The sequence below is a fragment of the Panthera leo genome, chromosome A1 (genome assembly GCF_018350215.1).
Source record: "Panthera leo isolate Ple1 chromosome A1, P.leo_Ple1_pat1.1, whole genome shotgun sequence".
NCBI lineage: Eukaryota > Metazoa > Chordata > Mammalia > Carnivora > Felidae > Panthera > Panthera leo.
The window spans coordinates 10,283,621-10,308,035 of record NC_056679.1 but is presented as its reverse complement, the minus strand read 5'-3'; the positions used below and the strand labels follow the sequence as shown (position 1 = coordinate 10,308,035).

At 40.5% G+C, this 24,415-nt stretch overlaps 1 protein-coding gene across 3 annotated transcripts in view; it reads right to left on the bottom strand.

Moving 5' to 3' along the window:
- The window catches only part of B3GLCT (beta 3-glucosyltransferase), a 121,233-nt gene that overhangs the window by 32,419 nt on the left and 64,399 nt on the right, over positions 1-24,415 (bottom strand). For all 3 annotated transcript variants that reach the window (XM_042947057.1, XM_042947127.1, XM_042947210.1), the window contains exons 8-12: positions 23,844-23,907; positions 18,613-18,732; positions 16,854-16,923; positions 10,105-10,218; positions 8,248-8,347 (exon numbers count right to left, since the gene is read on the bottom strand). In XM_042947057.1, coding sequence (XP_042802991.1) covers positions 8,248-8,347; positions 10,105-10,218; positions 16,854-16,923; positions 18,613-18,732; positions 23,844-23,907 — 468 coding nt within the window. The remainder of the gene's footprint in view (positions 1-8,247; positions 8,348-10,104; positions 10,219-16,853; positions 16,924-18,612; positions 18,733-23,843; positions 23,908-24,415) is intronic.

Genomic DNA, 24,415 nt, shown 5'->3' with positions numbered 1-24,415 from the left:
GGGAGGGACAGAGAAAAAGAGAGAGAGACAGAATCCGAAGCAGGCTCCAGGCTCTGAGCTGTCAGCACAGAGCCTGACACAGGGCTTGAACTCATGGACTGAGATCATGACCTGAGCCAAAGTCGGATGCTTAACCAACCAAGCCACCCAGGTACCCCAACCATTTTCGTTTTCAATGGTCTCCATGTATATTTTTACTTTTTTTGTTGTTGTTAACCTGTTTATTGTTTAGTAGCATGTTATTTGACCTCCATGTATTTGTGTTCTTTCCAGATTTTGTTTTCTTGTGGTTGACTTCTAGTTTCATAGTGTTATGGTTGGAAAAGATGAATAGGATTAGAATCTTTGTGAACTTGTTGAGGCTTATTTTCTGGCCTAACGTGAGCTATCCTGGAGAATGTTCCATCTGCACTTGGAGAATGCATATTCCACTGGTTTAGGATAGTATGTTGTAAATATATCAGTTCCATCTGGTCCATGTGTCATTCAAAGCCACTGATTACTTACTGACTTTCTGTTGGGATGGTCTACCCACTGATGTAAGTGGGGTGTTTAAGTCCTTATTATCATTGTATTGCTATCAATTACTTCCTTTGTTACTAGGTGTTTTATATATTTGAGTGCTCCCATGTTAGATGCATAACTATTGACAACTGTTACATCTTCTTGTTGGATTGTTCCCTTTATGATCATGTAGTATCCTTCTTGGTCTCTTGTTACAGTCCTTGTTTCAAAGTCTTTTTTTCTGACATAAATATTGCTACCATGGCTTTCTTTTCACTTCCATTTTCATGATAAATGCTTTTCCAGCCCTTCCCTATGAATCTGCATGTATCTTTAGGTCTGAAATGAGTCTCCTGTAGGCAGCAGATCAGTGGGTGTGTTTTTTTTATCCATTCTGTCACCCTGTGTCTTTTGATTGGAGCATTTAGTCCATTTACATTCAAAGTAATTATTGATATATACTTCCTGCCATTTTGTTTTATAGTTGTTTTTGTAGTTCTTCTCTGTTCCTTTCTTGTACTCTTCTATCATTTTGCTAGCTTTCTTTAGTGATACACCTGGATTCCTTTTATTTTTTGCATATCCATTACTAATTTATTTGATTAGGTTTATGTATAACATTTTATGCATATAACAGTCTATATTGAGGGTCACTTAAGTTTGAACACATTCTAGAAGCACTAAATCTTTACTCCCCCCCTCCCCAATTTCAGGCCTATAGTATAATACTTAATATCCATTTTTGTTGTTGTTGTTAATCTCTTGACTTTTTCTTTTTAATATACACTTAATTTTACTACTTTTGTGTTTCCTACTTTTCTTACTCCTGCTTATGGTCTTTGCTTCCTACTCAGAATCCCCTTTAACACTTCTTATAGGGCTGGTTTAATGGTGATGAATTCATTTAACTTTTGTCTGGGAAACTCTTTATCTGTCCTTCTATTCTGAAAGATAGCCATGCTGGATAGAGTATTCTTGGCTGAAGGTTTGTTGTTGTTGTTTTCTTGTAACACTTTGCAGGCCAGAAGGGAGTGGCATGATATAGTCACTCTTTTCTCTTCCTCTTAAAATTCTCTTTTTTGCCATTTTAATTTCTACGTGTCTTGGTGTGGACCTCCTTGGGCTGACTTTGGGGGGGCTCTCTGCACCTCTGGATTTGTTTCCTAGATTACGGAAGTTTTCAGCTATTCTTTCTTCAAATAAATTTTCTGCCATCTTTATTCTCTTCTCCCTCTGGGATCCCTATAATGTGAATATTACACTTGATGGTGTCACTGAGCTACCTTCATTTATTTTATTATTTTTTCCTCTCTCCTGTTCAACTTGTTGGTTTCCGTTACTCTGTCCTCCAGGTTGCTGATCCATTCTTCTGCTTCCTCTAGTCTACTATTCCATTTAGTGTATTGTCACTTTGTTATTGAATTCTTCATCTCTGGTTCTTTGTTTTCTTTCTGTGGATGGTCTTGGTGGGCTCCTCCATTCTTTTCTCTAGTCCGGTGGATATATTTATGGCCATTACTTTAAATTCTCTAGGCATATTACTTATCTCCATTTTATTTAGCTCTCTTGCTAGGATTTTGTTCTTTGGTTTGGGAGATATTCCTGTGTCATTTTGTCTAACTCTCTGTGTCGATCTCTGTGTACTAGGAAATACAGTTATATCTCCTGATCTTCAAAGTAGTTGCCTTATGAAGACTAGGTCCTGTGGCACCCTGTAGTGCAGTGCCCCTATTCAGCAGAACCTTGAACTTCAGGGCTGTCTCTTCTGTGTGTTGTATGCACCGTATTGTTGTGGCTGAGCTGCTTTTGCCTTCAGCCCAGTTGTCTGTTTGTTGTGGGCAGGGTTTGGTCCCTCAGTTGTTAATGGGCTAGTCTGGGGCTGCCTTAGGCATGACTTGGGTCAGACCAGGGATTTGCCAGAGATGCAGTAGCACTGAGCTACAGGGCACTCTCCCTGTATCATCCCCTGGGAAGCTGTTGGTGGGTGGGGCCCACAGTCAGACCATTTGTCTGTCCCCAGGCCACTGCTGGGACCACAGAACTGGTGTGTTTTTATCTTACCCTCTCCCAGGGGCGGGAGTCACCTTGGAGTGGTGCCGGCCCCCACTGGGGCTGCTCGCACACTTCCAGGCTTGTGGCACCACTTTGGATGGACTTACCGTGGGCTGGGTGGAGGGGGTGCGTCTACACTGCTAGCAAGGTCTACTCCAGTTTGCTATGGGAGGAGACCTGGTGCTGTTTTAGAGAACTCCTGCCAAGGCCTGGTTGGAGGGACAGTCTGCACAAAAGCACAGGGCTGGCAGATGGTTAGCAAACTACACAGAGAGTGTTAGCACTGTGCTGGTTTCTGCACACGTCCATGGGTCTAGGCTGGTGGGATGGGGGGCGGGGAGGGATATGGTGACTGCCAACTCTTTTGTTCTTAGAGAAGTCTCCTAAAGATCCCTGCCCCTCCAGCACACATCCTGAGATTAATAAATCTCTCTCTCCCAGGTGTTTTTCACACTGCTGCTTCTATGCTGTATCTCAGTGGGGCTGCTATGCTGTCTCTTAAGGGTGGGGACTCCAGCTCTCCCAGGGCTGAGCCTCTGAAATTTAAAGGGCCAGGTGTTAAGCCCCATTGACTGTAAAGACAGGCGATGTCAATCCCTTCTAGTCTTCAAAGCTAAGTGTTCTGGGGATTCATCTTCCCAGTGCAGGTAGTTTCATACTGGGGTGCCCAGGGTGGGGTCCGTTCCTCTCCCTTACCCATGCTTGTAGTGGCCCTCCCATGGACAGCCCCATTGGTCAAGCTTGGGTCCTGACTGCATCTCTGCCCTTCCGACCATTTTTGTTGTGGCCTCTTTATGTTTAGTGTGAAGATTCTGTTCTGTCAGCCGTTGGGTCCTTTTCTGGGTTATTTACATGGACGTGGGTGGTATCTAGGTGTATCCATGCGACAAGGTGAGCTGGGGGTCCTATGTCATCCGCACATCTTACGCTTTTCCATTGCTATTTCCGAGAGTCTCCGGGCAGACACTTTAACACCAGCAAATATCCTGTCCTCATTAAAATGTACCCGTCGTTCAGCGTCAATTAATGATTGTTACTTTAATCTTTACTATGATGGTTACAAAGTGATGGCTTTTCCCACCCCATCACGACCTCCACATTTACGAGTCACAACTCTTCATTATCCTGCAAGCAAGAGCCCACCTGCTAGGCATGGAATTGTGCCCACACCAAATTTGTATGTTGAAGCCAGAGCCCCCAGTGTGGTTATATTTGGAAATGGGACCTCTAAGGAGGTAATTAAAGTTAAATAAGGTCCTAAGGGTAGGACTCTGATCCAATAGAATTAATGTCCTTGTAAGAAGAGACGCTGGAGAGCTCTCTCTCCGTGGGGCACAAAGAAGAGGTCATGTGAGGACACAGAGACCCAAGAGAAGAGGCCTCAGACACCTACCTTGCCAGTATCTTGATCTTGGACCCTCCCCGCATCCACAACTGTGAGAAATAGATTTCTATTGTTTTAAGCTACCCAGCCTATGGTATTCTGTTATGGTGCCCACTCTAAGATACCACCTTTCTCCCCGATTTATTTTTACCTATTTACCTATTTTCTATTTCTTATAAGCATGAACTCATGGATTCCTAATTTTAATGGTTCATAATTTATTATTGTCCTTAATTATATGATGCTTATCCAAAATTTGGCCAATGGGAAACCACTCTAGCCTGCTTCTTTGTCCTCCTAAAACGCACTTTTCTTTTTATACCAGAAAGTAAGGGCGGGGGGTGAAGAATGTTCCAAATGTTCTTGCCTCAGCATTAGAATCCACACTTTCTCCGGGAAGGCCTGGTTCCTTTCAGTGGGGCAGACGGCACCACAGTGCCCCCTAGTTGGTCAGTGCTACTGGGATATCTGCTTCTAGTCTTCTTTTCTAGAAAGAACTAGGAAGCTCACATGTACACATACACATACGTTAGAAATCATGGGTCTGACAAAACTTATGAGTTGTGAGAAATGTCTCCACTTGCAATCTCCTCTCATAGACCTCCTGACCTGCCTGATTCCATATCCGTATTTTCTTTCTTGCACAATTTCCTTCTTGCACAACCCTAGGTTCCAACACCATTTGCTCAATCCTCCAGTGTACCTAAAATAACTGCAGAATTGCTTTACCACACCACTACAAAAATCAGACTAACTGCAAATTCAGGATTTGCCTGCCATTCCTCACCTCTTCCCACACGTAAGGTACGCTTATAAATATGGTCTTCCACTGTTACTTGCATCAGTCATAGTTTTCCTTCAGTGGGATTATGTTTTCATTCGAAACACAGTCAGGTCCATTTGTTTCAGCTTGCTCTCCGTCCTTACTGACTTTAATCCTGTCCTTACTGATTTATTTTCAAATTTGTAAAATATGAGCATGCTTTCCCAATCAACTAAAGTAAAAGATAAATTCAGTAGGGTCATACCCTCCCCTACTCCATCTATCCTCTTCTTCCACCCAGTCCTTTTAGAAACCAACCTCATGGTTCAACCATCCCTCATTTTGTTTATGGAAAGATAAGGAGACACAGGCATGTTTATTTCCCCTTTGTTCCTAAATATATTCTTGTGCACTTTGATTTCCAGGCGATAGATACCATTAAATGAGAAAAGCATTCAATACAATTTTTTCAAAGAAACAAAATTCTCATTCATTAATTTGGTCTTTTTCTCTACCTCATCATTTCCACATGTATCTTTCTTATTTCCCTCCATATGCTTTTTTGGGTTGGCTTTTTTATTCTTTTCTCATTTTTTTTGAGTTGAGAATTGAATTTTTTTAATTCTCATTGGCTTGGCAATTCTTTATCCATCCCTTTTACACTTTTGAAGGACTGTTTTATGTATGTCTTTTCTATAAAAGTATAGAGTTGGGGTTTGTTTTATGAACCAATCTGAAAGTTCTTAGGTGAGTTAAACCCATTCACATTTAGTGACACAACTCATAATAGTTGGTCTCTACACTGAAATTACTTTGGGTTTGAATTATACATGTACTATTTACTGTGTTTCTTTACTTTTTGCTTTAAAAAATATTCTTGGTGTTGGAAGTTTTCCCCCCATTATCTTGTGTTTAACTTTTTATGCCTATTGTGTTTTTCCTATTTAATAGTATTAAGATCTGTCAGTTTTACACGGTATCCTTTGAATCCCATCTACTAGCTATACAATAAGCCATGATCTTATCCTACTTTCCTTTTTCTTTCCATTTTTTTAAAGTTACATACTTTCTACTTTGTCAAAACATATTATATTTATATACCATTCCCCTACCTATATACCTATTCCCCAACCCTGTTTTAACTTTACAGTTAAATATATGAAATATTCACCATCAGTCCTCTTGCCCAAATTTCATCTCTCTTGTCTGAAGTTCTTTCTCTAATACATTCCCCACGAAGGATGCATGTGCACACTACTCATTTAGTTGGTGGACATTAAGAAATTTCCTACTGATACTGAAGAGCATCTTAGCTGTATATAAAATTTATGATTCACCATTTTTTGAGTTTAACATGTTCCTCTACTGTTTCCCATGCCAGGCTTACTTTCTTGCTCTTTCATCATTTTGCCACAAGACTCAGAGGACGTTATCAAAATCTATTGGATTTGTCAAGCTATGGGAAGAGGTGGATGATCCCAGGTCAATTTTCCATGGCACCCACCAGGTAGGCCCTTTTAATATATACATTAAGGTCCTCTTTTATTCTGGTAATTTAAGTGTTATTTCTATGTTTTATTTTCTTCAATCAGGAACTGCAATTATACAGGTGTTGGACTTCAGTACGTGTTCATTTTAACCACTTTTTTTCTCACCCTTTTAACTAACAGACCCCATTTTCATTTTCTAGAAGGCTTTCCTAGTTTTTATCCATGTCTCTTATTAAATTCTCATTTGAATTTGTTTACTTCTGGATATTTTGGTCATAACTTCAGAGATGAATTTGCCTTTTTCTTTCTTGCCTGAGTCTAAAATTCTAGTTTTGCTTTTTCCCTTTCTTGTCCTCTTCTTTTTTTTTTTTTTTTTTTTTTTTTTTTTTTTTTTTTTTTTTAGTTTTTGAATTTTTGACCTCTCAGTCTTATAATTATTCAGCTTCATGACTTAGGAGAAGCCAGAAGAGTTCATGCAACTGAGGATGATTTGAGAGTCTCGCAAGGAAAAGGTGACAAGCTCAAACTAAAACACGTTTAAGACCTCACTAGACAATTAGATATTATTGCTGGTAAAGATGAACAAAAAAAGAAACTCTAAATGAACATGTGGCAAAACATGACTGTACTGAGGACTGATGACACAAGTGAAGTAGAGATTTAACAAATGCTACACACGATGTTACTGGAAGAGTCCATTCTTGGAGGTGATTGTGCTCCATTTGGACACTCACAGTAGTGTCTGGGGTTCACGGATCTGGAATCAGTGTCTGGATCAGTTGGTTTATAGTTTTCATCAAATTTGAAAATCTTTCTTTAAATATTTGTCAGATGCCCCTTCTGGGGACTCCAAATTGCATACATACAAAGCCACCTGACGTTGTCCCACACCGCAGTGATGTTCTGTTCACTGGTTTTGAATTATTTATCTTTGTGTTTCCCGTGGACAGTTACCATCGCAATATCTACAAGTTCACCGATACGTTCTTCTCCAAGTTCTAATTAGCTGTTAATCTTATCCAATGGATTTTTCACCTCAGACAAAGTAGTTTTCATCTCTAGAAGTTCAGTTTGGTTATACCTTCCATGTCCCTTTTTGAATAAATGTAAGAGTTACTAAGCTGTAACTAACAGAACTTGTAGTTATAAATAACTAGTTAACACTGTCATTTCTGGGGTAATTTCAATCAACTGATTTTTCTCAGCATGGGTACGTTTTCCTGCTGCTTTCCATGTCTGGGAACTTTTGATTGAATGCCAAGCATTGTGATTCCTTGTTGGGTGATGGATATTTTGGTACTTCTCTAAATCTTGAGCTTTGTTCTTGGATGCAGACTAGTTACCTGGAAACAGTTTGGTCTTTTAAGATCTCTTAGGCAGGACTGAGGCAGTACTTAGCTATTTCCCACTATTAAAGCAAGATACTTCTATATCTATCTACTCTACCCAACACCCTATGAGTCCAGGGTCTCCCAGTCTGGCTGGTGGAAATAGGTACCCTACTCAGCCCTGTGTGAGTGTTGGGCGCCATCCCCTCTCATCATCTTGGCTGGTTCTCTCCCCAGCGTCCAGTAGTTTCCTCACATGTATGCACTGATCAATACTCAACTGAATATTTGAGGGGAGCCCCCACAGATCTCCAGTGTTCTTTCTGTGCAGCTCTCCCTCTCCAGTGCTCTGTCCTGCAAGCTAATGGGTCTCGGTCACCCCAGGCTCTCAGCATCATCTCTTCAACTCAAGGAGTTGGCCACGTTCCAACTGGGTTCCCTTCCCTCAGCAGCTGTTTACATTCTCTTAAGGCAGTTAGCTGGGGCTGTCATAGAACTTACTTCATACATCTCATATGTCTCATGGGTTACTGTCCTTTGTTGCCTAATGTCCAGGGTCTTAAAACCCCTCGTTTCATATATTTTGTCCTTTTTGGGGCATTGTTTCAAACGTGAGGGTAAATCTAGTCCCTGTTACTCCATCTTGGCCAGAAGCAGAAGTACCCATCCTAGCTTCTGAATATATGTAGAATATAAAGCCACCCTAGGATGATGAGGGCTCCTTACCTTATTAACGTGTCATCATCCACAATGACTAACCATGCTATTTTGTCATGGCTGTGATTCAAAAATCTTTCCAAAATGGCAAATGTCTTTCCACAATGACCTAGGAAAGGCAAAAAGAGAACTTACAATGTAATATTTTCTTTAAAATACATATAGAACTCATTTTAAACATGTTTATAGTTTCAAGGTTTTAAAAGTAAAAGCTTAACTGCTGACATACACAGGAATAATTAGAAACTTAAAAAATTAACTTTCTGTAATTTGCATAGGCCTCGTGAACCATTGTGGGAGCTTTAGAGATCATGAAGTCTAAGCCATGTACTTCACACATGGGAAATCAGGGGACCCAGAGACAGGAATAACACAAGGTCACTGAGCCAATCGGAGGCGGGGCCAGTTATCTCCACTCCAGACAAAGTTGTAAGCCTCATGTAAGCCTCATGTGGCAGGTTCTGCCCTAAAAGTACAGTGTGGACTAAGTTACAGTTCTTCAGATGCCAACAGACAAACGTCACTGCTTTAATGGAAAATGCTGGGGCCCAAGCTAAGAATAAAATGCTTGGGAAGAGAACTCAAATCAGTAAACAGCAATCTACCCCAGATTGCAACAAAATATTTGGTGACACAAGAGAGAACAAGCTAATGTTACCTAATAGTAAACCACTCAATGTGACCTTTGTTTTCATTTTTCTTAGTCGCTTAATGTATTTTTAACCGTTATTTGAAGGCCATCTCAAATTCCTTTTGGAGCAAGACAAAATAGGAATAGCAATAATAATGTCAGACTAAACACAAAAGAAGAAATCGAGTAAGAAATACACGAGTAAGTGAATATTAAAGGCAACCTAAATTGCAATCTAAAAAGCAAGCTTAACCAAAAAAAACCTCAGTCTAAAATCATTTTTCTGAAACAAAGCAACAGATAGACTCAGTAATATATGTAACCTTGTCAGAAGAATTGATAACTACAGGAATGGCTTATCTGATTCTACTCTGTGCATTATCAATCAAGGCATTATGAGAGACATGACCATGAAATAATCCAGATAAATTACTCTTTAGAACAAGAAAATCAACTTACTACTTCTTTTTCTACTCCTAAAAGGGTATGGGGAACCAGAAACTGAAGAAAAGAGTGTGACAGGAACACTAGATAAAAAGTGAGATGAACAAAGAGCATCTGCAGGTAAAGTGGCCAGCTTTCTACTTGCATTTTTTTGAAATAAAAAATGTTTTTAATTTGAAGCCAGAATCTGAAGAGAAAAACCGGTGCACTACCAATCATCACTAATTAAAATATTAACAAAATACATGAATATCACAGAGCTTACGCCACACATAACCAGTGCAAAACGTGGGTAAACACTACGCGACAATTACACACAAAACGTGAGCTAGACCATAAGCTTCATGAGGACAGAAACCATCGGCTTCGTTCCTATTCTCCCAGCTTCTGGGGCTGGCAAATAGCAGGCATAGAACAATCCTGGCGGGTTAAGCTGCTAAATTCAATGCGGAGAAGCTTTGTGTGGAAAGATGATAAATTAACTGGGGACACTCCATTATGGTCACAATGAATTATGAAGGTATAAAAAAAAATCTGTTAAGTAATCCTAATTGTCATGTGCTCTGTATTGATATGGCCCAACAACTTCCAACCTTTCTTAGTACTTATAAAGCAGCTCTTAATCTGAGAGAATTGGTCCATATCCCTGGGCAAAGACGTTGGGAGGGAAGGAAGTGAAACTTATGTAAGGCAAAAATCATAGTAATTCTAAGATATTTCATTTTCATCCTAATTTACTCTCTTTCCAGAATGGACATTATGAATAAGAGTACTGAGAATTAAGGACTCACCTCTATCTGTATTAGGAATCCCCAGATCTACCGTAGGAATAGAACTTTCTGCGTGATCACTGTAGTATTCAATGAGACTTGCCTGTCCTGCCCAGGTCTGCTTTACAATGGGGACTGAAATGAGAGGAGTGACAGTCACTGGCACAGTTACATAAGGAAGCTTAGAATCTCAGAAGGGCAGCATTACCACCTATAAAGGAAGAGAACCATTATTTGTTGTTCTTCAGGTATTCTAACGTGCTTGCTTTTCCCACCCTGAGAAATATCAGGTTGTTTGTCAAGGGCAGCAGGTGGATAGAACCCTCTTCTTGAGACATTTTTAGTGTACCTTAGAGCCCAATACTTCTCACTCCTGGTGACTCCACATTTCTCACGTCCATGTAATGATACATTTTCTAGTCTGATAATACTGTTGTGTTTAATTTTCCTCTTTTCCCCATAGGCTATTTCATTTACTATTCACAACTGGATTTTTAAAATGCTTCTCAGAGGGGCAGAGGGGTGAGGAATAAAATTACCTCTACGGGATGGGAATATTCTTTGTTTCTGGCTGAGATGCAAAGATCTCTCCCTTACAATGAGGGTAGGAGGCTTCTCAAACTACACACTAACAGAACCACGCAATCCAATGGAGGGCACGACCCTACCACTGAGAGTCACTGCACTGAATAGCCAACAGGCTTGTGTTGCACTTTTGAAAAGTGCGGAAGAAGTAATATTGAGAACCACTACTGTATTTTTGACCTCTATCATTAACAGATAAATTTCTAATAAAATTTAAAAAAGAACACAGAAAACTTTCCAGGTTGTCTGTAATTCAGAGCTAACTTTAATCATCTCCTGTCTCCACCCTTGATGGAATTCTGCCTGATTATGTGACATTAATTCACTTGGCCCAATATATAAGTAATTATTTTCTTAGATACTTGTGTTTTAGTTAGTGGCTGTGCATCTTTAAATTTTGAGAAGAGGTTTCTGTTTTTTAATAGAAAAAAAAATCATCATATCTAGATTTTAAACCCTGGTAATTTATTAAGACTCTCCACCGCAAAGAATTTAAATCTTCAGGTCAGTATTTTGAGACTTTTATCAGATCATTTCTCTTTTTCCTTTTTCCCAGCCCAAATAAAAACGTATGCAAAAACTCCCAACGCAATGCCAAATCCAAGTGTCTGGCTATGCGTGTCAACAAACTCAAACTCAGACAGCCGTTGTATATAAAATACCAAAGCACGCCATTTTATTCATTATTCGCCAGCTTTTAAGAAAGACCTGTGAATTCTGGACATTTGTTATAACCTCTAAATTACCTATTGCAACCCACTAAATAACTTTTAGATCTTAAAATGTAATTCTTCTGCAATCAGAAAGGCAGAGATTTGTTCCTGTCAAAATAGACAACGATGCATAAATAATAGATAACATAATAATAGAGAAGATGCATAATAATAGATGTGGCTGCTTGGGTGGAGGGGGGCGGGTAGAAAAAAATCCTCTTCCATTCTACTTTCAAGTTCCAGCACAATAAGAATCTTCACCTTGGCACTGCAGTGGCAGTTTGCATGTCACAAGCAGAGGACTTACCCCGGAAAAGGGCTCCCTGCAGCTTGCAGCCGCTAAATGTTCACGCTTGGGTAAAATGTCCTCCCTTGCATGACTCTGGAAGAAGCTGTGAGGAAAGGTCAAGAATTTTCCTCAGTCCCCAGCACTCAGTGCTGCAAGCTGTGCAAAGTCTGCTTTCACGGTCCTCAGCCTTTAGCCCTCGGCTCCTGTCTGCTCCAGTAGCTTTATTAAACAGCACAGGTGTTTCTTCTTGGCTGATTTAAAGGCTATTCAAATCAAGAGCGAGTCCTTTGCTGCACCCAACTACCTGCTTTCAGGTTTTGTTAGAAACTGCTGGAACAGAAATTTCACTGAAGGTAAGAATTACCTCACTCTCCAACACCTAGCACGGTGGCCGGGATGTAGCAGGTGCTCGATAAATAGTTGAATGAGGACTGAATTTTGTAGACGTTCCAACAAAAGGCTTAGGGCCATTTGTGGAACTAGCGTTAAAGGAAGGTTTCACTCAAAAAGGCAAGGCATCGTTTGGCACAAGACTGTTGCCACCATTTTAACACAGTAAGGTGTTACGGTTCTATTATCCCTAAAGCATTCAACAATTGTTATCGCCTGTCCCCTGATCATTATAACTCCTGAGGCATTTGTCGTATCTGGTAAAGAATTTAAAACTAAGGCTAAGTCTCCTGCAACCGCAGGTAAAGCCTTTATTTTCAACTGGGGCTGATTCCGAATTACCTAAAACTTCTAAAATACTGCTCTATTCTAAAATATTGGGCATTGTTTGAATTCTAGGCTGAATTCGTTCTATTTATAAGCTATTCTATTTTGAGGTGCTATATTCCTAAAGACATTGAACTTAGAGAAAATAGTTGAATATAGTCACGCGATCCATTATCTCGTTTTCGATACAGAGAAGCCTGCTTTCTACCACCTAATAAAACACTAGTGAATGCCTCTTTCAAGAAGGTTTGCCACAAGATAACTTAAAATTGGAGCAAAGTAAAACTTTACTATTAAAAAAAACCCCACTGCACAGATGGCATAAATCTTCCACATGGCTTTACAGACTCGAAGCAGGAGGAGATGTGTCTCGCTACGAGGCACAGAACACACATTTTTACCCCCGGTGAATTTACTTGCAAAACTCCGATCCCAAGTGAAAAATGAACGAGACACTGAAACCCCGTGCGAGAACTACCACACAATCAAACGTGAAGGACTCCTGATTTTAGGAAATCTGCTAGTTTCAACGGACAAATGGACCTTTCTTCTCTGTATGCACGTCCATGACAAGACCCTGACTGCTCCTCTCTCCTCAGGGGAGGGCTAGAGACACACCCCCCAAGGGTGTGTTATCATTCTTGCTTTGAAAGAGGAGATACACGCAGAACTGAAAAGCAAGCCTCCTGGCTGCTCTCAAACAACAACATCTAAAACAGCCCGGAACCTCCCTATCTGTTCAACAGCCAGGGGGAGGGCCGGGGGAGGGGGAGGGGGAGGGCAGCACCTGACTCCCGTCCTCTCTTTCATAATTAATCGAATCACATCATTCGGCGCGGCGTAGCCTTCTGTCTGGCTGCATTTTCATTCAAGCCTCGTGTTTTAAATGAGCAGAGGGTACCGCAGTACCCGGAAGCCTCTCTACTCGCAACGGCCAGCTACCATACGCTCCTTTCGATAAGTTTGTTCAGACTCGCCTCTTCTAGACAAGATGACTGCAGTAAAGATAATAGGGTGGGTGGCTGTTTTGTGTTTTCCGGTCTGAAAGGAAAAAAGTTTATTTTGAGGTGCTCACGAAGCTGTGCAAAGGAACTAAAAGGCTGAGCAAATAGCAATTTTACCTCTTTAATCAGAGGAGGCTGCAGGAGGAGAGCATCTCACGACCCACCACCTGATGAACAAAAACAGTGGCTGCCACGGGACACTCAAGACACGCACAGGAACGGCAGGGCCAAATGGTGCAAAGAAAGTTCCTTGCGTTTTCTGACAGCTCACGTCACCCAGTGGAAACACACATAACCCAAGAGGAAGTGAACAAGCAGAATATTAAAACTCCAGAGACCTTTTCCTTGCTTAAACATAATTTTACAGGCTATGCCTAATTTGCTTTATATAATACTTTTAAAGTTTCTTTCAAACCCCACTAACTGCGTGCGTCTCAAGAGCGTGTTGCTATTTCGATGGTGTCAATATGTATTTCTTTCTTAAGCCAAAAGATAGAATATATTTTTTGCTGTGTCCTAAGAATGCTTTATTTCATTTAAATCAAAATCCAGGCACAAAGCAGTTACATAAACGTTGGTTTCACTGTTAGGCCAAAAAGGTACAAGATGTAAAATAATTTCTTTTTAATTTTGGGACTTGCCTTTATTATCCATTCTCCATTGAGAATATAAAAAATGAGTTCAGTGTATATTTCCCTTGCCTTGACTGGAGCCTTGAAGAGAAAGTTCCATCCCTCATCCTGGATGTGGCCAACGTTATAAGGAGCTGGGGTGGGGGGCGTCGCTAGGGTCTGCTGCATCCAGGGGCAGGGCACCCACAAGTGAGAACCGGCCACCAGATACGTCACTAACAGTATAGCCGACTCTCAGCTTTCCAAAGATAAATACACAGTCTTATCTATGTTTTTCTTCCCCTTGTCTTTTGGCCTTTGTAACTTCACTGTTTCTACCACAAAGTGCACAGGGAAAGAAAAAAGAAAAAAACCCACCCCAGTCTATATATTCTGCTTTACTGTAGACTCTCATCCCTGTCTGAGCAGCTTGGTTTATCTTTGAGATCGTCTGTGGATTTCAGTTCCTGGCTATCCCCATTGCTACTGAAAATAAAAAGCCTACTTTCCCACCTTCTGGCCAAGTCAAAAATGACCTTGGGCCTAGCAGAATGTCAAAATGAATATCAAATGCTATTTATCAAGTGTTAAGACTGTAATACCTCCAAGGAGATTACACTATAGCTGTGCTCTGGCAGAAAGAATTTGGGATTTGGAGCCAGAAAACCCGAGTCCCAGCTCTCCTACTCAATAGTCTACAAGAACGTGGGCCAGTTGCGTCTTGTCCCACACTCTGATTTCTCTACGGTATCAAAGGAATAACAACATTAATTACCACATCATGTGGAATTGTCAATATGAACGCAGACGACAGAACGTACGTAAAAAACACGTCAGAAAATGCAGAAGAGGTCAGCAGAAGCAGCTACTATGGTGTTCTCAATGTAACTAATACGATTACTGCATAATTCTCTGGACCCACTGGTGGCTAGACTAGCCGCCCAAAAGAAGGAAAGGAGCCCCGTGGCCTAGCAGGCTCACTTCCATCAGGCAATATGGACATCAAAGTCCCTAGAATCCTGCTGCCTTAGACCACCTTTTCAAACAAACATCCAAGTTTAAAGATGGCTTGCCACGGAAAGCCAACTGTGAAAGCCTCATGCTACCTTTTAAGTCTCAGGCTGCAGTGTCCTCGGATCCAAATTCATAGCAGCCAATCAACGCATCCAGCTTTAGGAGGTTTGGTTTCAATGCTCCTAACAGGCTTTGAAGACTTGTCATTTTTAAAGACCTTTGACTTAAAATTCAAACATAAAAGCGTTTGACGGAGACCTGAAAAGATGACCTCAAGCTTATGCCAACAAGAAGGCAATAAACTAGATTATTCAAAACTATTAAGTTAGCACACTTTTTTTTTTCATTTCTGTAGAATATGAAAACTACAACAGGGATGGTCCCTAATTTTACTGCTTTACTGTCCGTTGAAAAATGTCTCAAAAGAGACTATGCCACCGTCCTTAACATCAATATTATGAAAGCAGTCACTACTCCCAAGTGCAGCTTCAAGATCAAATAATATCAATTTGAACATTTCTGCTGGCTTAAAAAAAATAAATAAACAAAGCAGTCGCCTCATTCATTTCCTTTGATAATTTTTTGTAAGATATGTCAAAAATTGTCCCCAAAAGCCCTTCCTGATTTTCAAAAAGGAAAAAGGGTATTAAATCTAGGTTAAATTTGTGAATCATGACAATGTTGACACTATGTTGATTTTTAATAGCCATTAGGACTCCTTGCATAATGAGTGCATATATTAGGCTGATTTAATAGGACCTGGCACTTTATGTGGCTATTTTAGGTAAACACGAATGTTTATACTTACGTACTTTTAAGAAACTGTTCATCATAACCAGATTTTAATTAATGTCAATATCTTAAACAATACTTGAATTCCAAATAATAATATTCTTTTATTTGGGAAATGTTCCCCTTTAAAACATAATTTGTAAGAATCATATTATCAAATAAATTATATAAATGAACTTCCCCCATCGTTCCAATCCCATGAAAACGACAGCTGGTTTAGAAATCTCTTCTACATAAATATCACACTCTTCATGAAATCGACAGTCTTTTCATGGAAAAAAACTAAAATATATGCTAAAATTAGAAAATGCAAAAGACTGTCTAATTTTCAATTTCAGAAAAGTGCAGCTTGAAATAAGGCGAAAAAAGAAAAAAATTATATCTACTTATATTTAGGGTGGGCTTTTTCTTTTACATTATCACCATAACTTAGTAGAATTCTGTAATGACACCAAAAACTTGAATAAAAACAACATTCGTCTGCATGCCAAGATTTCCTTAAGAAGGGACCACTGTGTATAAGCCACCTGCTGTCTTTTCCGTAACATAATCTTCTCGTGAGCACATACGTATCTTACTTTGAAAGTTCCAATGTGTGCATCCAACAGAAATGTAAAAAGAAGGATTAGTCTCCAAGAAAACATCCTTCACTGGCATTCTCTCACCTTGAAGTCCCCTCTAACATTCTTCGTACAGTTCAGAGACGGTGCATGGACAAAATAGGACGTTGTTCTGCAAAATGGATTGTTATTCACACATTGTGTCCGAGATTACCACAGCTGAGATTTCCCATTTCCAATTTAAAACACTGCTCTGAACAGTATTCAGAAGGGCTAGGGACACTCATGTTTCAATACAAAACTATCCTTTCTAATTGATCTTGGTGACTGAAATGGTATGATGAGGAGTACTAATTAAATAACTGCTTTTCACTTCTATATATGTGTTCATTCTCCCTTTCTTGAGTTTGTATCTGGTCTGTACTTTTTTTTAAAGGCAGCTTGGATTTTAAAAGTTCAATAAAAATGAATGACACAAAACCTACTTCTATCACCATGAAATTTCTTGCATGTTTTTACTGCGAAAAATATATCCTCTTTCTTCACTGGATGTCCCTAAAAGACAAGAAAACATACAAGCACATATGAGTCTATGTTATATGAACATCCACATTCACACCCATGTCAGATATCACATGCTATGGAGGTGAAATTCACCGACGTCAAGGATATCAAACCTGTTTCCAGGGTTCAGTTTTAGGGAAAACCAGGAACTGTAGTTGAGCTGACAAGGCCTCTGACGTCAGCCAGACCTGGGCCCAAATCCCAGACTGCCCTATACACACTGTGTCACCCAGACAACAGCCTTCAGCTCTCAACTCAGTCGGCTCATTTAGAAAATGGTCAGAATAGCTACCAGTCAAGCTGCTTTTATGACTCCATTTATTAAGCACATTATAGCTGCCCAATAAATGTTAGTCACCTTCCCTTTCCTCTTCCCAGCTGGTGAAGATTTTGACAAAGGGAGAGAAGCAGGAGGATGTGTTAGTGTAAAATAGAAGCTGACTCCCTTCTGTGGGCTGGTCTTACTTTGATGTTGGAAGTATTTTTATGGGCCCTGTATTATCCACCCAAGTCTAGGCTACAGCAACATCCTGTCCTCTGCCAAAGGCAGGACTACTTCAAACACTTGGGGGGGTGGGGGGAGGGCAATAACAGAGCCCTGAGCTGGCCCAGCCCAAGCTGACCACTCAAATGAAAGGGAGCACACAGGCAGACTGTGGCCAGCCTACACTCAAGGCCAGGGACTGCTTCGTGGGGGTCTTCTGAGCCCTTTATTATCTCTCTTAGGCCTTTAATAATATTCAGTCATGACTCAAACATCATTTGAGGGTTTAGAGTGACATCTAAGCACAGCTTTGGCATGTCACTCAAGGCACTAGGAGGCTGACCCCACCAAATTACCTAAAAGAGCATTAAAGAACAAGCAAACATCATGTCTAGAAAGATAGGCTTTCCCCCTCAGGGACTGAACAAACATTACAGATTCTTCCCCATTACTGCAGTGTGTGTGTGTGTGTGTGTGTGTGTGTGTGTGTGTGTACCTATAAGTCATCTTTGAAAATGTAACACACAGACTTCCATATGACTGACTTGGGAAGAACAGACAACAATTGAGGATGATGCATATATTTTCCTTTATGAGGAAGAATTCAACAACCTAGTGAATTTCAGGGGTCTTCAGGCTCATCCTGGGGACTGAACCAAGGGTATGTCCATAACAAGTCAGTTCATTCTGAAAGTTCTGAACAGTCTCAGGTGAGATCAAATCAAGGTCTCCAGCCGAGAGGAGATGGGCTTGAGGAAAAGGCTTAGGTATTAACAGGAAATGTTGGAAATCACCCTTCTAGGAATATTCTAGCGGATATTCCAGTAGACACATGCTGTATCATCAAGAGAAACGACTCCAGGCGCACTAACTCGAAAGAGCGGTGGCAGGCAGTTCTGCACAAAGGCTCCGGAATGAGTCCGTGCGGTCACAGTTCCCACTCCCCCTCCCCAAGACGCGCTGCGTGACCTTGAACAAGTACTTCTCAGTACGTTTCTCTTCTCGTGCGTAAAACAGGGTAACAACAGTGCTTACCTTACAGGGCTGTTATTAGTAGAAACATGATATGTAGTTTTTACCTGGCACATAACAAATGTTGGGGTTTTTTCAATACACAGGTAAAGTGCTAGACAACATCACGCACAGCATGTAGATTTTCCTTTGATACGCAAGAAAGTCTTTCTTCTATTACTTACACAAAGCGGTAGGAAAGAATGGAACGTGGTAGCACAGTAGGCATTCACAGCATCTGTACAAAACTCGGGCACTGAAGTGAGGGGACGCCCATCCCCTTTGTCCCAGATGTAGAGGGCAATCTGTCAGGACAGGAGACAGCAATGAATGAAGGAACTCCGCGAACACCACGACTGTTAGCACGAAATCTCTCAAGGGAAAACAGACCACCTCTTCTACAGAGCATTTAGACTGAACCATATCAATCCGTCAATATTCAACAGATTTCTTTTTTTTACTTATAAAAATAGTAATCTCAGGTGGGCCAATCTAATCTTTTATTGACAGGAATCCATACTCTGACCACCAAACAATGCCAAAGTCGTCATAAGCAACTGCAGGGAAGCTATTTTAGGGTCTGTGAAATACTGCCGTGAAAGATGAAAGAAAATATAACCGGGAGTCTGTTTTTCTACAGTATGGTAATTATATACCTTGACTAACCAACTTGTTGAAAACATCTAAAACTGTTGGATAAGATATCTTCAAAATGATTTTAAATGGATTGCTAAATTGCCACAAAAGTATGGAACTTGTGAGGACAAACATGCAAAAGGAAGAGCTTGGGGATAAGGACAAGAAGGGTAATTTTCCTCAGTAGGTAGAGGACTCCGGTGATGCTGTTTCTGGTAGGAGTTAAAAAAATAAAGACTATGATGCAGCTAAGGTGGGAGGTATCTGAGAGCAAACCCCACTATAAAGCTAGGACTTTGGAGCTAGATGGAGGGGAAAAACCATTTCCAGATCTCCTTTGAGATCCTGTCATCAAATCCCAAGCTTCCTTAATTTGTGCCACCAGTGTGGGCCAAAACACTTCAAACAGTAATTTACAGCGGTCAGTAGAACCCTCTAGCAGCAGGAAAAGCAAATGCAAATGCTTCCCGGGGAACCCACACCCTTAACGTAGGACTCCAAGGATTACCACAGATACGGTTCCAAGCAAGACTGCTCAGAGGAAAATCATAAAAAGCACAAAGACATGAGCTGATGACCCAGAGCCAGGAGACAAACCTTAATCAGACCAAAAAGAGTGCAAGTCTTGGAATTACCAAACATAGATTACAAAATTACTGTGAATATATTTTCATAAAGAAGTAAAAACTTTCACACGTCAGCAAAAAATGTGTTTAACGATCATATAAAATAAGCAAATTTGAAAAAGAAAGGACTAAAACTTTTAAAAATAAAAAAACAATTGAAATGAAAGATGTAATGGTTAGGATAAGTAGTATATTAAACACAGGTGAATAAAAAAATTAGGGAATTAGGGGCACCTGGGTGGCTCAGTAAGTTAAGCATAGGCCTTTGGCTCGGGTCATGACCTGGCGGCTCGTGGGTTCGAACTTGGCATCAGGCTCTGTGCTGACGGTGCAGAGCCTGCTTGGGATTCTCTGTTTCTCTCCTCTCTGCCCCTACCCTGCTTGTGCTCTCTCTCTCAAAATAAATTTTAAAAAATTAAGGAACTAAAAGATGAAGGTCCCCAAATTATCTGAAATAGCACAGCAGAAACGGGGGGGGGGGGGGGGGGGCGGGGGAACATAAGACAAAAGTTCAGAGAGCTAGCCCAGATCCAGGAGGAGACAGCAGACAGAATGAGGATAAGAACATACTTGAAAAGACAATGGCTACGAATCTCCAAAATTACGTAAGGGTGAAAGAATCCCAAGCGAGATTTTTTTTTTTTTTTAAGTCTACATCTAGACATCTCATAATGAAACTGCAGAACGCCAAAGACAAAGAAACAATCTTAAAAGCAGGCAAAGACAAAGGCAGATTACCTACAAAGAAGCCACATGAGACTGATGTTTATTTCCCACAGCAATTGCCACAGCAATAACAGAAAAGCCAGAACACAGTGCGGTGACCCCACTGTGATGAGAGAAAACGACAGACAACCTACGATGGTAAACACAAGGTAACTATGTTTCAAGAACAAAGCTGACATAAACGTTTCGTTCATTTGTTGTTAAGTAGGCTTCAAACCCAGCGTGGAGCCCAACGCAGGGCTTGAACTCACAACCCTGGGATCAAGACCTGAGCTGAGATCAAGAGTCAGATGCCAACTGAACCGCCCAGGTGCCCCAATGGAAGTGTTTTTAAGGGAAAAAAATGAGAATTTATGACCTCACTATTAGAAATTCTGAAGGACATGCCTCAGCAAGAATAAAAATGATCCCAGCAAATACATAATTAAGCTCATACAAATGTTAACTACGTAAAGATAATATTTGAGGGGTTAAAAAGATGCTAGACAACAAAACGTATATAAATCGTGAGGGGGATAATCAGAGTTCAATTATTCTAAGTCCCCTGAATTTTTTTTTAGGTGATCAATTAACTAGCCATTATTAAGAATGCATGTTAAAATATTTAAATGAAGGTACAGTAAGGCAAGGTAAGTACCAGTAAGGTACAGATACAGAGACTGAACTTCCAAAATAGCAGAGAAGGACAAAATGGGAAAAGAAACAACAAAAAACAGACATTTTAATTTTTTTAATGTTTATTTTTGAGAGAGAGAGCACAAGCAAGTGAAGGGCAGGGAGAGGGGGGGCACAGAGGATCTGAAGCAGGCTCTGTGCTGACAGCATAGAGCCCGATGCGGGGTTCGAACTCACGAACTGTGAGAACGTGACCTGAAGTCGGAAACAACTGACTGAGCCAGCCAGGTTGCCCCAGAAAGTAAGGAAGTTTTTAAAATGAGCCAGATAAAATGAGGGGCAAGGGATAAAACGAAGTGTTGGGAATCAATTCAAATATAATGGTAATCATGTTCAGTGTAAATGTAAATTTGCTACCTGGTTTAAAGACAAAGACTGGCAAACTGGAAGAGAGGAAAAAAAAAACAAGATATGTCCTTTTTAAGAAAAAGAAAAAGACATCTATGCTGAGCATAGAGCCTGCTTAACATTCTCTCTCTCTCCCTCTGCCCCTTTTCAGCTCACATGTGCACATGCTCTGTCTCTCTAATTCAATCAATAAGGACATAAAGGGGCTGTAAGAAAAAGATGAGAGAATTATGAACCACACACCAAAAGAAAGCTGGTAAAGAAATATTCATAACATTAAATACACATTTAATTCACATTAGGGCAAAGAGCATCACAAGAGATAAAGGTAAATTCGTAAGAAGACATAATGATTGTAAGCCTGTATGCATTGAGTTAACAGACTCTCAGAATATAAAAGGCAAAAGCTGGCAGTTACAAGAGGAGACACTGGCAAATCCACCATTATTATGGAAGATTTTCTCATTCCTCCCTTAATAAATGACAGATGAAGCAGAGAAAAGTAGAAAGAAGGAAAGGAGGAAGGAAGATTAACCTATTAGATTAAACCTACTTCTCCTTTAATCTAATAAAGAGAATATTACACCCCCCCCAAATTATAGCATATACACCTTTTACTTCACTTACGAAAAGGAAACATGAACTAGGCCATAAAGCAAACCTAAAAATATTTCTATAGACCACAACAATACCACGTTAGAGATCAGTAACAAGACACAATAACAACACACACTGATATGTTGGGTCACAATGAACAATGTATTTTTTAAAGTGGGTCACAGTCAAAAAAAAAAAAATAGTTAAAAGGCCTCTGCCCTAGAGAAACACCTGCAGAGGATTGTCCTGACACACATCCAAAATGCTCATAGAAGTAATGATTATAGTAGCAGAAAAGTCATGGCAATCCAGAAGCCCACCACCAGGAGAATGGATAAGTAAACTGATAGAGTCATAGGAGAGACTACTGCAGGAAGTGAAAATAAGGTCATTAGGGCTGCACGCAGCAACACGGATGAGTTTCAAGTCAGAACAATACTCATGGTGCAATTCTGTTTACATGAAGTCCAGAAGGATACAAAACTGCATGATATGGGGGCACCCGGGTGGCTCAGTCAGTTAAGCGCCCGACTTCAGCTCAGGTCACGATCTCCCAGTTCTTGAGTTCAAGCCCCGCATCAGGCCCTGTGCTGACAGCTCAGAGCCTGGAACCTGCTTGGGATTCTGGGTCTCCCTCTCTCTCTGCCCCTCCCTCTCTCACACTCCATCTCTCTCTCTCTCTCTCAAAAATAAACATTAAAAAAACTGCATAATGTTATTCAGAGATACAGTCATATGATGAAAACTATGAAGAAAAGGAAGAGAGAATTCAAGAAAGTGTTTAACTAGTGAGAATGAAGGGGACACAGGAAAGCTGCATTCAGGTAGTCTCAAAGCGACTGATGGTGGGCTAGCTCTTAAGCCAGGTGGTGGGCTTTTAGATATTGTGACTGATCTTCATACCTTTCACATGGGTTAGACATATTTTCTGTGTGTACTTAATTTTTAATAGATTCCTGAACCTGGGTATCTATACCAAAGTTGACTTTTCATTAAAAATATCTAGGCAGGCCTGCACTTTCAATTAATCGTTCTTTCCTTTCTATGGGAGAGAAGAATGATTTTTTACATGTATGTTTCTCCTCAAATAGGCTATTTCATCACATTCCAACACCTGAGAAGGTAAGGTGCTGCGAGTGCCCTTATTTGCTCCTGGCAGCTTGCCAGCAGCACATGTCAAGGTTGACCCAACCGTCCCAAGTACAGATTCCTGCAGAGAGAAAGGTGGGGCCGTTTTAGGCAGTGAGATGCGCCTGTGAATGAAACCCACAAAGAAACCTTCTTAACAATGATTCAGGAATGATTCATGATGGGACCCCTGCATCTAGGACAACGGGTCACAGATGTCCACTAGATGCCAGGGGTGCTGGGGTCCATCCAGGCTGGCATGCCGCAGCTGCCTGCTTAGGGCCAACTGCCTCAGTTCTGCCCCAGAGGGCCAAGGACAGGGACACGACCGAGGCATATGTACGACCAAAGCACCGAATAAGACCAAAGGTACTTTTGCGACATTTGTGCATGTTTTTAGAAATCCGCCTCTGCACTCATCCACCTAGCTTTAAAAAAAAAAAAAAAAAAAAATCAAGAATCACAGATGCAACCTTTTCCACTGTTCCTTCTCCACCTACGTGATGAAAGTGAGTTTAAAGAGAAAGACCTAATTTGCTGGAGAAGAATTACCTTGGTGGGGAGAAAATGTATAAAAGCATTGGGAAGGGATGCGCTGGTAGGGAATCAAAAACACCTTTTATAGCAAAACACGTGAATTCTCAGTTGCTACAACTTTTAAAAAAGAAAACAAGACGTACCTCATGTTTTAAATCTATCGTGAAGTCGGATTTCAGGGATTCACTCCTTAACCTCTTGGTAAGCCTAGAAAACAGATACAATTTGAGGCCGTTTTCTTTTTTGTAATCAGAAGAAGCATGGAACAAGAGTAACACATTCTCGAGACCTTCTAAGGTTTGAAAACAGATACAAGTACACACTGTAACATAAAGTTAAGAGTTTCACATTCCCTTGAGGCAAAGCACTTGTGGAAATGGAATTATTTGTTGACCAGGAAACCAACACAAGCCTTTTTGCAAATGGAACATTCATTGTTTCAACATCTGGCAAATAACGTAAAATACACTATAATAAACTAAATGCCTTAAAAACAAAGCCACAAAGTTTGGTGACTCCTGATAATCTTTACACCAAATACTGACAGAGAAAGAGAACAAAAAAGAAAAAAAAAAACTTGCATGACAGAGAAACAAAAGTTGCTACTTTTCAGTCTCCTTCTTTTAATAACCCAAAGAAACTACAGTCTGTGGAGTTTTTAGGGGGGAGAGAGAATGTGGTTTCAGGAAAGAAGAAAAAAAAAAACCATTTCAAG